Source organism: Chanos chanos, chromosome 12 (assembly GCF_902362185.1).
Source record: "Chanos chanos chromosome 12, fChaCha1.1, whole genome shotgun sequence".
Lineage (NCBI taxonomy): Eukaryota > Metazoa > Chordata > Actinopteri > Gonorynchiformes > Chanidae > Chanos > Chanos chanos.
Window position 1 is genome coordinate 17,523,680 of NC_044506.1, and position 13,512 is coordinate 17,537,191.

Below are 13,512 nucleotides of genomic sequence, written 5' to 3' on the forward strand. Positions count from 1 at the left end.
GGATTGGACTGGTAACCCCCCCTACTGGGAAATTGATATATAACACTCTGCCCCTTGCGGAACAGGAAGCAGGAAATGACGCAGTGAACTACTGTTGTTGCTGCTTTGTTTGAAAGAGAAAGTACTGTCCATGCTGGTCTCATTTATTTAAGTAACTAATTCTATACAGTAAAAACTTTTGAGTCAAAGAACACCTACATAATCGGATCACTATTACTCAAGCACAGTAAGTAAACCAGCGGTTCGTTGCTATAATAAGCTGCCGCATTGACTTTCACAGTAGAGCCATCGTTTCGTCCCAGACTTCATGACTGATTTTATTCATTCATTTTATGTTTGTACTAGGCTAATTCTTTGTTTAGCAACCTCACTCGGTTCTTAAGCCTATTTGAGAAGAATGACATTTTTTCTGCTTTCTTCCAGATACAACCATTTGACAGATTGACAGAATACCAGATAAACCTACATTTTTTATGACTAGCTAGCGTAGTTACTGTGTTCCGTCAGATGTACGCAACTGGTTATATTTTATAGCCAAACGCTATTCTCCACCTGACACTTTAAGTGTGATTTGCCTGATCCAACTGATTTTAAGTTCAACTATAGAGAAATTTGCGTCTTGCACAGAGCCTGAAAGAACATTGCATTCTTTACCTAATGATTAAACACCATACTACAAGTTAAAAGAGTCCGTTATATTAAGCCCCGTCTGTCCAGGGAGTTGTGAATCCATCGGCTATGCCTATTGACGACGTAACGTCCTCCGAACTCTTTGCAGATGTCCGCCCCCCTGCCCCAGAAAGGGTCTGGTCAGGGAATGGCTGGAATGCCCTCACAGCAGCAGACTCACTTGCCTCCCGGCTCGGTACCCCCACAGTCCCAGATGCCCCCACAGGGCGCTTTGCGTGAGTTCTCACCCGTCTATCTATGTCGCATCGGGCAAGAGACGGTACAAGACATCGTTCAGCGCACCATGGAGATATTCCAGATTACACGCGCCACTCCGGTACATTCTTCACCTCTTCATAACATTATGGTTGTACTACTGTTGATTGCACCAGTTTAGATCATTTAGATAACTTGAATGCTTTTATTTCTTTAGCTCTTTAAAGTTATGACAGCAGACGTTAAGTTGTATGTTGAGGGGAACACTCACTGTCTGGAAAACTTACAGTTGCCTGACAGTGGCTCTCCTCAATACAAAAGAGGAATTCCAAGCTAAAATGAACGACTGAACTTTTTGTTATTGCCTCCAAAATTGCGTTAAGTGTACTCTGAGTCTGGGAATCCATAGGGTGTGTTTCTCTAACAGTTGTATGACTCTGGGGGTGTTCTCTAGCTGCCTAACGGAGTGACCCAGAGCCAGGCTGTGTACCAAGACCGCTTTGGAAAACTGCAGGAGCACTTACGCCAGCTCGCCCTGCTCTTCCGCAAACTTCGGCTCCTGTACGAACGGTGTGTGGAGATGACCTCTGACCTTCAGCCAGGGCCCACAGAGGTGAATATTGCTTTATGTGACTTTCCACCAGACCTGTGTCTACCCTGTTATTACTTACAAATTTGAACGACTTACCTTGTTCCGCTCACATTCACTGGGTCCTTTCATTTACATCTTACGAACAGAGTTCTGAGGGAGTAAGATTTGAGTTTCAGTTCTACTGAATTTTACAGTTGCATGTCTGGAATTGCTTTTTTCCACCCAAACATAAAAAAACAGTCGTGTGTGTTTGTTTGTTTGTTTGTTTCTCCTCCCTAGCTTATTCCTTATGTTGGAGAGGAGATGACTCCTGTGCCTGTGGAGCCGTGCAGTCCAGCAGTGATTGAGGAGAGACAGGAGGTGCTGGAGGTAATGTGTCAAATGACTCTGTCTCCAGTATGTGGAAAGTTTCAGGCAACAAGTGGAACTTTAAATGAAAAGAATAAAAAGGAAATGGCTTTGTAGTGGTACAGCAGTAAATTACATCGTGTCCAGAGATGAAAACTTCGCAAACCTGGAGATGGTGAACTGATCGTGTTGCCTGGGTCAGGCTTGGCAGAGAACATAACTGGCCCTTTTCTTGGAGAGTTGGCTAAATAGGGCAAGAACCCAGTAATCATGCTTTAGAAAATGCTAGAGTCATTTGGGCGCCCGTAAACTAGGGGGTAAATGTAGGGGAAATAGCAGAGGCCACCACACCCTTCTGTGTTCCCATGGAGATGCCTGTAAACTGCACAGGTGCTAAGAACCAGGGCCTGACTCTGAAGATGTCTGTACTAAACGTCACCTTCCTGACCTGGCACAGTAGTTGTACCATGATAGCACTGGCAGTAGTACCGGGAATGGATGATTCCACGTTTAGAAAAAAAGTGATTTCAAGAATAAAAAAAAGAACATGAAAGTAATGTTAACTGTATGGAAGAGATATTAGAAAACATTAGCTCTAGATGCAAGTTAGCTGGAAAAAAATGATGAAAAAGTTACAATCTGTGTGTTCTTTCTGCTATTTATCTGCATATAGTTGTACAAACTAAGTTCAAATTTAAAACAAACAAACAAAAAAATCTTACACAAAAAAAAATGTTAAGCTTGATTTCTGTGATCCATTTACAAGTGACAAGTGTTTCTATGATCTGATTGGAGGATTGGTGTTATGTGATCTCTACAGAAAGTGAGGCAGAAAAACCAGGAGATGAAAGTTTTGATGGACCAGATGAGGAATCTCTTATGGGACGTCAATGCCATGCTGACCCTTCGGAAGTAACCGGAACCTTCTGCCCCCTCTTCTTTTCATCATCCATAACTCCACCAAACAGAATGAACTCCAGTGTAAACCCAAAGGTTTTTTTTGTTTTGTTTTGTTTTGTTTTGTTTTTCCCTATTGTGGTGCTCCAACTGGCAGCTACTGACAAGAGAGAACATCTAGCTTCGACCAGTGTTTTTTAGTTTTTGTTTTGAGTTATTAATATCATAATAATAAAGCCTCAGGTGATCATCTCTCCTCAGTCAGTGTCCCAGCTGTGATAAAGTAATCTGTGATACTCTGATCTAGAGTCAGTAGAACAATCAGGGATTTATTGACTTGATTTCTATACCAAGTTACAAGCACTGATCAGGGGTCAGTATTGATGGGAAATATTAGGAATTCGGCTGTATTTAATGATATCGGTTGACCACGTTAGCATCTGTTTCTGTGTGATCATGTTTTTGAGCAATAGCACATAGGCAGCTATATTCTCAGGTGGAGTGTTTGGTGTTTGTGTGTGTGTGTATGTGTGTGTGAAGAACTTAGGCAGGTCTTCTTATCTCTGGTCTGTATGTGACCTGGTATAAAACATTGTGTTTACTGTTTTTTTGGGTTGACTGGTCCAGTCCCAATATTTTTCATTATTCACTTTCCTTTCTTCTGACTCTGTTCTTCTGGCCGCTAATCTTATTTGGATGACTGAAACTATGTCGACTTTTTTTTCTTTTCTTTTTTTTTTTTTTTTTAAAGACATTCACATTCTGCTTGTTATGTATTGGGGTTGGAACACACTCAGTTCTTTTAAAACTGTAGTTGAAAAGGTAATGTGTAAGTATTGAGACAGGAGCAGTCATTTAAATGCCTTTTCAATCCGGTCTTCTTTATAGATCCTCTTACCTCTGTGGTGGCTGAACTTCCCTACAAAATTTAAAAAGTCATTTCGAATAGTCTAAACTAAATCCACCATTACAGTCATTTTCTACTCAATAAAAATAAGTATTTCTTTTCCCTGTCCCTGTTTTCTTTTTTTCTGCCCCTGTTTTCTAAAAATATTTGAGAATATGTTTAGATTTTCGACTGTAGAAAGTCCTTTGGTTTTGGAATGAATGTGTAGAATGGCAGCAGTTTAGGAAACTTTTTTATTGGCCATTTAGTTACAGCTTCACGTGAAATGAGCCGGTCGCTTTGCGACTTCTCACGGACAGTTTCATCTGTGGGCCTGTGGCACCGTTTTGAAACGCCACCCTCAGACGCAACAACGGGTAAAATGACTGACGACTCTGCCAAAATGCTCACACACAATTTTGTGAGACAAATGCTCTGGACTGTCCCATCAAAACCAGAGAACAAGTCACTGGGAGTGATGGTGTGACCTCTTTCTCCATTTTTTTTTTTTTTTTTTTAACCAATCACTGGCCTTCACAGGCACTCTCTGGGCGGGTTCCACCCAAGGCTAGTAGTTCAAGCCCTCAGACTTCCCTTCCTGTGGGCGGGCCTTAAGGCCACCTCTAGCAGCGTCTGTGTCTCTCTCTCGCTCTCTCTGTGGCCCGTCTACCCGTCCGTCCAGACTGCCTGTCTGTCTCAGGCGCGTTCCAGGTCTTTGTACCTCTTGCGCAGGACTGACACGTGGTCCTTGAAAAGCACCGGGTCCAGGCGGAACTGCGAATGTACCAGGGGCATGTATCCGAACCAGCTGGCAAAGGCGTTCACGCACTCCTGCCTCTGTGAAAAGTGCTCGGGGTTTGCCCACGGTGCTGTCTTCGTGCTCTAGAACAGAAAGACGGGAGCCAGTGAAGAGACAGGCATTACCCTGGATCAGACCGTCATATGTTCAAATTCAATTTGCATTCAGACTGTCTAGACCTCACATTTGAAAATATTACACGCTTCATACCCATATGAAAAACATGCGACCTAGGCTTTATCTATGTCTGTCTATATCATATCCTGTTCCATCTACGCCATTCAAATGATGAGGTAAAACAGACTTAAAAGGAAACAGACCTTGAGAGAAGAATGACTCAGTTACCGACCAGCCAAGGTTTGCCAAAACCTATTGATTCAGTGCATTTTTAATAAGTTAAGGCCCACTAAAGTGATTACACTGGTAGTCTAAGTACGCGTGTTTTGACCTCGGTCAAGGTTAACGCTAATGACATAGCCGTGGCATGCTGGGGGGGGGGGGGTGTCAGGGCTAACCTGTGGAACAGGCACATCTTTGTATTGTTTCCTCTGGGCCACTTTGATGGGAGGCAGGTGAGTTGCGGAAGACACCAGAAAGTTCATCAGGATGTCTTCACAGTTAGACATCCGATCTACCATTGTTCGTAAAGAGGAAGGCAGGTACTGAGAGAACAGATGGTGATAATACCTGAGAGAGTGATAGAAAGTAAAAAAAAAAAAAAAAAAAGGATCAGTGAAAGAGCGGTCTATCCAAATTCACATAATTACTCTAAAATTTAAACTAAAAGACATAGTGCGTGGTCTTTGACCAGGCCTTTCCATCCAGGAAAGCATTGACAAGCACGAAAACCTAGTTTATTTTTTATTTTTTAATAAATCAATTTTTTGCTGTTAATGTACATACTCCACACTATAACATTATCTTTCATTACATTTCCATGTTTCTTTTGTTTCCTTTTTCAGTGTTTTCACTTCTGTTTTGCCATTTTAGTGTTATCTCTTCCCATTCAGCATAGTGAATTTGAGCATAGTGAAGTAACACCAACTACTTTACCTGTGGTAGAAGGCTGCTCCGGTCAGAACGATGGAGTACTCATTGGTCCATTTGGAAGTGTAGCCCCACACTTTCTTGACAGGGTCCCAGAAATGACTTCTGGGAGGATATCCCACAATCCTCTCTGGGAAACTCCGCCACACGTTAAAGGCAAAGTTGACCTGCAGCGCGTGGAGCATCAGTGGAAATCAAATGAGATTTATGCTAGGATCATTAGGCATAGCAGTAATTACATTAGAGATATTTGAAGATGATTCATATTCTTTCTAACAGATCTAATTTGAGTGCTAAATGCAGTCTCAGATGGATCTTTAATCAAAGCTTTTTATTATTATTATTATTATTAATAATAATATTGCTTTAATCTAGTCACCATGGCTCATGTAATTAGTGAATTATCTGTGCCTAACATGGAGAAGCTCTCCACCTACTCCGTTTGATATCTCTTATCTATACCTCACCAAGAAATGGTCTTGGATGCATGATTGTGTCTTTTGATGTGACTTCTCAACAGATGCTTTGATTAAAGTTAAAAGCAAAAAAAAAGAAAAAAAGCGTCAAATGGTGAGATATGTCTGTTTAAGTGTGAGGGCTGGTTCCCAGGAGAAGAGTTGTAAAACTTCAGTGCTTTAAAAGAAACGTTTGAGGGTTTTTTTTTTACGGTGAAACAAATCGAACCTCGTTGGTGAGGAGCACCGTGTCCTCCTCCAGACTTAGCACTGCCTCGGTCTCGATGGCGACGTGGGGTAGGAAACGACTGCTCGTCTGTGAAGGAGACGGAAAGAAAAAATATAAACGCTAATGCGAGAGAGACCGAGAAAAACAATGACGATGTCAGTCAGCATGTGCACAGGCGCCGTTTGGCTACGACGGGGACCGGGACAACAGACACACACACACACACACACACACACACACACTCACTTTTCTTCTGCCGTCTGTGACCGTGAGGGGGACTGGCATCGGAGGCCATTTGCTGCGTGGAGGGGGCGGCTTCTCGCTGTTCCACACGATGATTATCTGAACAGGCAGCAGAGCGACAGTGTCGTCACTTAACGCACACATACACGCGCTCTCACACAGGTTACGCCAAAAAAACGATGCAAAAGGTATCATCTCTGCAGGCACAGAGACCATGTTAATACTGGTAGTCATAATAAAATCTATTTGTTTTACAGACTGCTTTTTAGAAACCAGATTACGTGATTAAAATGAATGAACTTTTATATACTGATATAAATAGGTTATCATGTGGTCAAGAGAACACTGAGGGGGACACAGCCCTCTTCTTCTTCTCCTTCTTCTTCTTCCTCTTCTTAATATTAGTAGTAGTAGTATTGTTGTTGTTATTATTACTTCCTGTTATATGAAGAGCTGTCAGGCCATTGATTGGCTAAAACGTACCTGGGAGCAGTACTTCGATTTGGACACCACCTGGAGGAGCTTCATGATTGGCTGGGACTGGGAGACCAGTGGGGACGTGGCGTGAATGACAGCGGTAAACTCCTGCCCGGGGCTGATTCCTGTGCGGAGAAGAAGAGAATGAGAGAACAACACTCTGGGGGGAAAAAAAAAAAGGACGCGTCTGACATCGGTAATATTTCCCTGTTATCTCCTCAAAAATTCAACTGAGTGTAATATTCTGACTCATCCATCTTCCTTGGCAGACACTCACTGCTACTCACCATGTGTCGCATGAATGGGATTTACTTTTTTTGTGATTATTTCAATTTGCCTTTCAATTAGTAGATATCAGTGTAGGATTACAACAATTAACTTTGATGAGAAAACAAGGCAGCAGAGTTTGAATATTTCCTTTTGAGATGAGATTGAAAATGCCTCATTGTCACACAGGGCTATTCATTGTCAAATCCGATCCCTAATGGTGCATGATAGTTTTTCTCAAGCTAGTGTGGTTTTGTGCCTCTTTATTTTTTATATCACTGATGTACGGTCTTGTTCAGTGACATTATACAGTAAAATAAGCCATTGCTTGTTTGGTGGAATATAAGGATTGAAGCAATGTCGTACAATGCATATTCTGACGGTTGTTCTTTCAGATTTGTGATTTATTTTTATTTAATAAATATAACAGATGTACTTTAAGAGTCATCCATCAGTTGTTCTGTACTTAAACATACAGCTGCCCTGCTTCAGTAATGGGCAGTCCTAACTGAGACTATGGTAGAGACACTGAGCTTAGGATAATGTCTGATAGATTCCCCTTTAGGCAGGGTGTCGTTGTTTATATGCACTGTTTTGGACTTACCCAGATTCAGGTAGTAAAAGGGGTAGTGAGCCAGGTGAGTGGAGTACTCAGGCAGGATCAGCAGGCCACCAGGAAGCGAGTTCCACATGAACTTGTTTCGGGAGATGTGGGAGTACACACGGTCCTTAATGATCTGCCAAACACACGCACACACGCGCACACACGCGCACACACACACACACACACACACTGGGTGGGTCACACTGATCACAATTTTTTAACCAATTATATTCATTCTCCTCATATGTAATGTACAGTGATTGACTTTTCTGGTCAATGGTACATGTAATTCACACTTTTGTCCAGAAGAGGGCAGTACAGCACAACAATACGCTCAAACTCTGGCGTTTGGTTTTGTAATGAAGTCAGAGGCGCTAGACTCTCTGGGGGACTAATGATGTTTACCGTCCTGCCGTTGTTAGGTTACCCTAGAGAGAGGCGGGTCGGCCCCTCCCACAGCCCTTTGCCCCTTCACAAATTTCACACAAGCCATGTAATACTCACCTCCAGTGTGGTGAGCACAATCTTGTCAACAGACGAGAAGTAGGCCTCCCAAAGCATTTGTGTACGTTGTCTCAGAGCAAGAACCCGGTCAAAGCCCACTGCCCGCACTGTTGACGGTACCTTGAGAGAGAGAGAGAGAGAGAGAGAGAGATAGAAAGAGAGACAGAGAGATGGGGGGGGGGTTAATACAAACAGTCATTGATTAGGTTAACTTGTAAATAGGTATAAGCCATTTACAGTTAATATCAAATGCTAATTTCTGCCCCTTTAGCATTCCGACACCAACAGAAACGACGGTTGTTCAAATCTTTAGCTTTCTCTGGTTTAAAAAGCCCTCAGGTTCCTGGGAGACTGCAACTCCCATGAACCTAAGCCATACATGTAGTCCTCTTGGTGGGAGTGGCCAAGGTTACCTGTAGCAGCAGCCTCTCATCTCCCTCGATGACTGCCTGGTTCCACTGGATCACCTCAGAAAAAGGTAGCTCCCAGCCGTTACTAAGCAGCACCGGGATGCAGGCCGCCTGGGGACCCCACCCAAGCCAGACGGAGGAGGAGGGAGGGAGGGAGGGAGAGAGAGAGAGAGAGAGAGAGAGAGAGGAGCAGGAAGAAATCAGTTACTCTCCTTAGCATCCACAGCTGCTATCCGTGTGTATATGTGTGTGCTTGTGTGCGTGTGTGCGTCTTTGGGTGTGTGTCTTTGGGTGCGCGTATTTGCATGAAAACACAAGCTTTAATTGTACACAAGAAAAATGGAGAAACAGCCGTAAACAATCCCCACTGCCATAGTAAAAAAAAAAAAAAAAAAGGATGCAATTCATTTTCAAAAGTCCCATTAGGGTACGTAATAGGATGAGTGTAGTGCAGCTGAGAGGGAGCGGTATAAGGGAATGGTCCCCACGGGGGGTTCAGAAATTCTGAGTCATGGCATCCTATCTATCCTCCCAACAGCGCAGACCCCCTGGACTGCTAATTAAACATATTACACACACGCACACACACACACACACACAGAATCTTTGAAAAGAGAGACAGAGGAGAAGAGTGAGGGTTCATGATTTATTGAGGTTGAGTTTGATGTCGAGGTACCCTCTTGTTTACTGTTAGCTTTTTGATGTTGCTCTACTTTCTCTTTTAAATTCCTTTTTTTTTCCCCCTTTGTTTTTTGTTTTTTTTTTTTTTTCCTCTGCCTTCTGGTCTAGAGTGAGAATTTTTTTTTAATGAAATCACAGGAGAACGTATCCTAAGCACAGGCAGAGATCAAACATGAGCCCTTTGGCGATATAAAAACCATGCTTTCATCTGTCCCAAGCTGGCTCTGGAGGAGTCATGGGTGGACAGATAGCAGCTTTTCAGCCTGCGGAGCCCACATAGAGCCTGGGGCTTGTCTTCTCCTCGCTCCCAAAAACGAGCTTCTGGGATAGGCTGACAGATAGCGCTTTCCCCCAGCCCTGGCAATGCACGCAATGTTTGTTTGTGAGGTGGCTGGATGTCTGTTTTTCTCTGTAAAATTTCAGACCGAGCGAGTGAGAGAAAGAGAGGAGAGAGGGAGTGAGAGCGAGTGAGAGAAAGAGAGGAGAGAGGGAGTGAGAGAGAGAGTGAGAGAAAGAGAAGAGAGAGAGGATGGAGAGCTGAGAAAGTGAAATAGTGTGGAGTCTGGATGGTGGGGGATCATAGGATGTTCTGGAAGTTTCCACAGTGCCTTTAGTTGCCAGTTCTCTTGTGGCTCAGGGCTGGCATGAAAGAGGAAAAGAGAGAGGCTGACAAAACTGGGAGCCGAGGTCTGAATGGAAAAGGAAGAGGGACAGTGGGGTGGATTCATGAGAAGAGAAAGAAGAAACAGAGAGGGAGAGAGAGAGAGAAAACAAGGGAGTGTGGAGTTACAGCGAATGTGGTTTGGATGCCAAACCCCACCGTTTTGTGGATTTGTCCATTCAGCACAGATCGGCAGAGCTGAGGGAGACCTACACGAGCATCCGGACCTTTCTCATACACACAAATACACACACGCACACACACACGCACACATACGCAAACCAGGGGGTCCAGAAATACGTGTGAGAGTGTGTGTTTTTGTTCCACTCAAAATTTAGTCTGTCGTTTACTTAAAAGACCAAAACACTTCCACGGGTTTCCACACGTTCTTGTCCGGTTAAGGTCAGGAAAGAACATTCTAGTTCTGTGGGTGTGTTTGAAGAACCGGGAGTAAGGTAAGAGGTTCGTCGGGAGGTCAGCAGTAACACCATACCTGCAAAGACTCCAAGAAACGGAACGAGCCTAACCGACGGCCACGTGGAACCAGACAGAAGGTGGAATTGTGGAGAAGTTCCTGATAGTCAAACCTGAGAAAGAAAGAGAGAAACAGAGCGTTAGTAAAAGCATTTCTCAACACCGGGAAGCGAGTTTCATTAATCTCTGTTCACTAACATTCGGCTTCTCTAAAACCGCAAACCTTCACTGGGAAGTGTTTTTTGGGTTTTTTTTATGAGCCAAGCAGGCCACCGTCCCTCCCTCAAGCTGTTGTCCCTGGCAACCGTTTACCATTTCTGAGAACAAAACCAAGAGACTGGACCCAGCACCTTTTTTTGTGCCATTGGCACCATTTCATAATTACTGGAAGACTGAGAGAGAGGTGGTAAAAAAAAAAAAAAACGGAGAGAAAAAGAGGCAGATAAAAGAGCCTAGGACCCACAGCGTCGTGAGGAAGAATGGAGGATGTCCGCTGAATAACGGGTTTGATCTCAGATCTGTGTTTAGTCCGAATAAGACATGTCAGTGTCGACTGCCAGAGATGCTGCACGGGTGGTTGAGCAAAACCCTGAAATTCCCTTTTTTCACTCCCACAAAAGCCAAGCATCATCTGTAGGCCAGGCCTCTGCTGAGAGTCGAAGGAGAGGGGAGAGGGGAAAAAAAAAAAAAAAAAACCCTCCGAGAATTCCGGCCCCGAGTTCCACAGCCAAACGAGCGTCTCGATTCATCATGCGGCTCTGCTAACGAGAATGGATTATGACAGCGATATAAGTGTGAAGTCGTGTTTTTCCTTGGGTTAGAAAAGGCAGACTAAACAGAAGCTTAGGATAAAACAAATCCATAAATTTCACAGATAGGTGTACTCCCCCAGATCCAGATTGACTCTCTACGGGCTGCACGCTTAATTCTCCATAGTCCAACAGTGCGTAAAGAGAGAGCGTTAAGTGTTTTTGTTATTAGCCCCGCCCCTTCTGTTTCAAGGAACAATAGAAGTTCTTGCCATTTCCTCATAGGGAAAACTTTCAAGCCCACAATCCCCCTTTTCACTATTGGTAACATTGGTATTTACGCAATAAATCAAAAAAGCATGTGATTTATTGACATTTGGACAAATCTACAAGTGTGTGTACATCTGGCTCCGGAATGGAACAATGTGTTCCTGAACAAGAATACCCTCTTTTCCAACAGAAGGTTCACGACACGGTTTGATGTCACACTTTCACTCACCATTGTTTAAGCTGCGACAAACAAATTCTCATCTGTGACAACAATAGGCTTTTTTCTGTCACATGCTATGTGGTCTTCTGACTAAAATAGAACCAGTGTTTTGTGTGTGTGTGTGTGTGTGTGTGTGTGTGTGTGTGTTTTCTCACATTTCTCTCATACTCGGTGACTCTTTCGCTGACTCTCGTTGGAACCTCAGTCCTGTGCTTAGTCTGTAGGACCCTTCATTTAGTTTGGCTCTGGGTTGCACTGCGTGGGTAGAACCGTTGGGTTCCTGAAAGGGTCCAATGTTCCCTTCCAGCCCAGCTGAACGACGTCCACCGTGCCGCTCTTTTTCGAGCAGAAACTCCAACAGAAGAGGCCAAACATATTGTCAAACACAAGCGCCTCTATCTCCTCTGAGGCTCAAATCATGTTTATTTACCAGAGGCCTCGAGTGTAAACATCTTTGGCTCTACCATCTGACCCGTTTCCTCTTCGCAACTCTCTCAACGGCCTGAGAATCCACACACAACCTTCCCCCTCGAAAAAACACTACACATCCCGCTTTTAAACGCAGCTTTTTTCAGAGTCCTGTTCTATTAAATACCTGCGTTATTATGTTGTAATTTATCTGTGCTGCGTCGTGACCTTTAGCAGAAATTACACACATTTAATACATTCAAGCTGTACCGCGTCTTATCGACACAACTTGTTTATAAGAGCACCAGGCTTTTAAATATTAGAAAGAAAGAGAGCTACGTTGAGAAAAGAACTTCACTGTGAACTGGCTGAGGGAAATCGTTAAGGAGATTTGGGAAGAGAGAGGTTATGAAAAATGTTGACGCCGTATGTAATCATTTAATTGGGTTGCACAGAAAATTGCGATTATCCCGCGTCTGAGATTTCTCTTCAGAATGTAAACCAGAGGTCTTTTATCAGCGTGGTGGCTGGAGCAGCGCGTACAATTTTGAATATGAATCATTGCTCTCAGAGACACTGACCCCCCTGTAATGACTTTGAAAATTAGGGGGGGGGAGGGGGGGGGGGCGACGTTAAGTACGACAGGGACGTCTGCTGTGCTGACCTGTTTGTTTACTCGCTCGTTCTGCACACCCCCTTTTTTCACTATCATGTTTACACTTTGTCAGTAAACTGGAGAGTGGTTGCTTTGTTTGCCAGAGGTCTACACCGCTATTTGCTGCATGTTGAGAGCTGTTTGTGAGTTTTAGCTGATACAGCAGTGTGTCCGTGCGTGCGCGCGTGTGTCCGTCCACTGATGCTCTAAGACAGCAGACGCCGTGAGTCTGGACTCAGGGGTATGGTGACCTAATTCATCTCACCAGCACCCACCCCCCCCTGTGCTGCTGGTGCGTCTGCTCCACTATGTTAATGAGGCCATTTTCCTCGAAGTAGTGTAGCAAATAAAACATTTAATGCTGTTTTGTTTCCAACTGCTAATAAACACAGCTTGCCTGTGCTCTCCAAGGCTCAGTGTGGACCACAGCCAAACCTGCTGGAGTAACACTTCACTCTGCATGTGTGTAACCGCGTGAGCATGTGGGTGTGTGTGTAGTCTACAGCTATGTGGTTATAGGACAGTGAATGGACATGATGAATGTTTCTTGTGTATTCAATACCAAGGCCAGACCTACTGTATGTGTTTTGTGTGTACTGGCTGAAGGGTTGTGTAAAATGCAAAGCTTTGTGTGTGTTGGTGTGTGTGTGTGTCTGTGTGAGTGAGAATCGGGGGGGGGGGGGGGGGGGGGGGCATGGGGGTTGGGTGGGCGTACATGTTGTATTAATCTTTTGTGTAAATGCATAATTCA

The 13,512-nt window shown here is 43.9% G+C and overlaps 2 protein-coding genes across 2 annotated transcripts in view; one reads left to right on the forward strand and one right to left on the reverse strand.

Moving 5' to 3' along the window:
• Positions 1-778: 778 nt before the first annotated feature.
• Positions 779-2,741, forward strand: LOC115825678 (mediator of RNA polymerase II transcription subunit 30). The gene is made up of 4 exons (XM_030789467.1): positions 779-1,006; positions 1,340-1,498; positions 1,757-1,846; positions 2,646-2,741. The coding sequence occupies exons 1-4, from the start codon at positions 779-781 to the stop codon at positions 2,739-2,741; spliced, it is 573 nt and encodes a 190-aa protein (XP_030645327.1).
• Positions 2,742-4,304: 1,563 nt separating this feature from the next.
• ext1c (exostoses (multiple) 1c) overlaps positions 4,305-13,512 on the reverse strand; it is a 30,925-nt gene continuing 21,717 nt past the window's right edge. The window contains exons 2-11 of the mRNA XM_030789170.1: positions 10,479-10,572; positions 8,647-8,754; positions 8,234-8,353; positions 7,730-7,862; positions 6,865-6,983; positions 6,385-6,480; positions 6,139-6,225; positions 5,461-5,621; positions 4,923-5,094; positions 4,305-4,490 (exon numbers count right to left, since the gene is read on the reverse strand). Coding sequence (XP_030645030.1) covers positions 4,305-4,490; positions 4,923-5,094; positions 5,461-5,621; positions 6,139-6,225; positions 6,385-6,480; positions 6,865-6,983; positions 7,730-7,862; positions 8,234-8,353; positions 8,647-8,754; positions 10,479-10,572 — 1,276 coding nt within the window. The remainder of the gene's footprint in view (positions 4,491-4,922; positions 5,095-5,460; positions 5,622-6,138; positions 6,226-6,384; positions 6,481-6,864; positions 6,984-7,729; positions 7,863-8,233; positions 8,354-8,646; positions 8,755-10,478; positions 10,573-13,512) is intronic.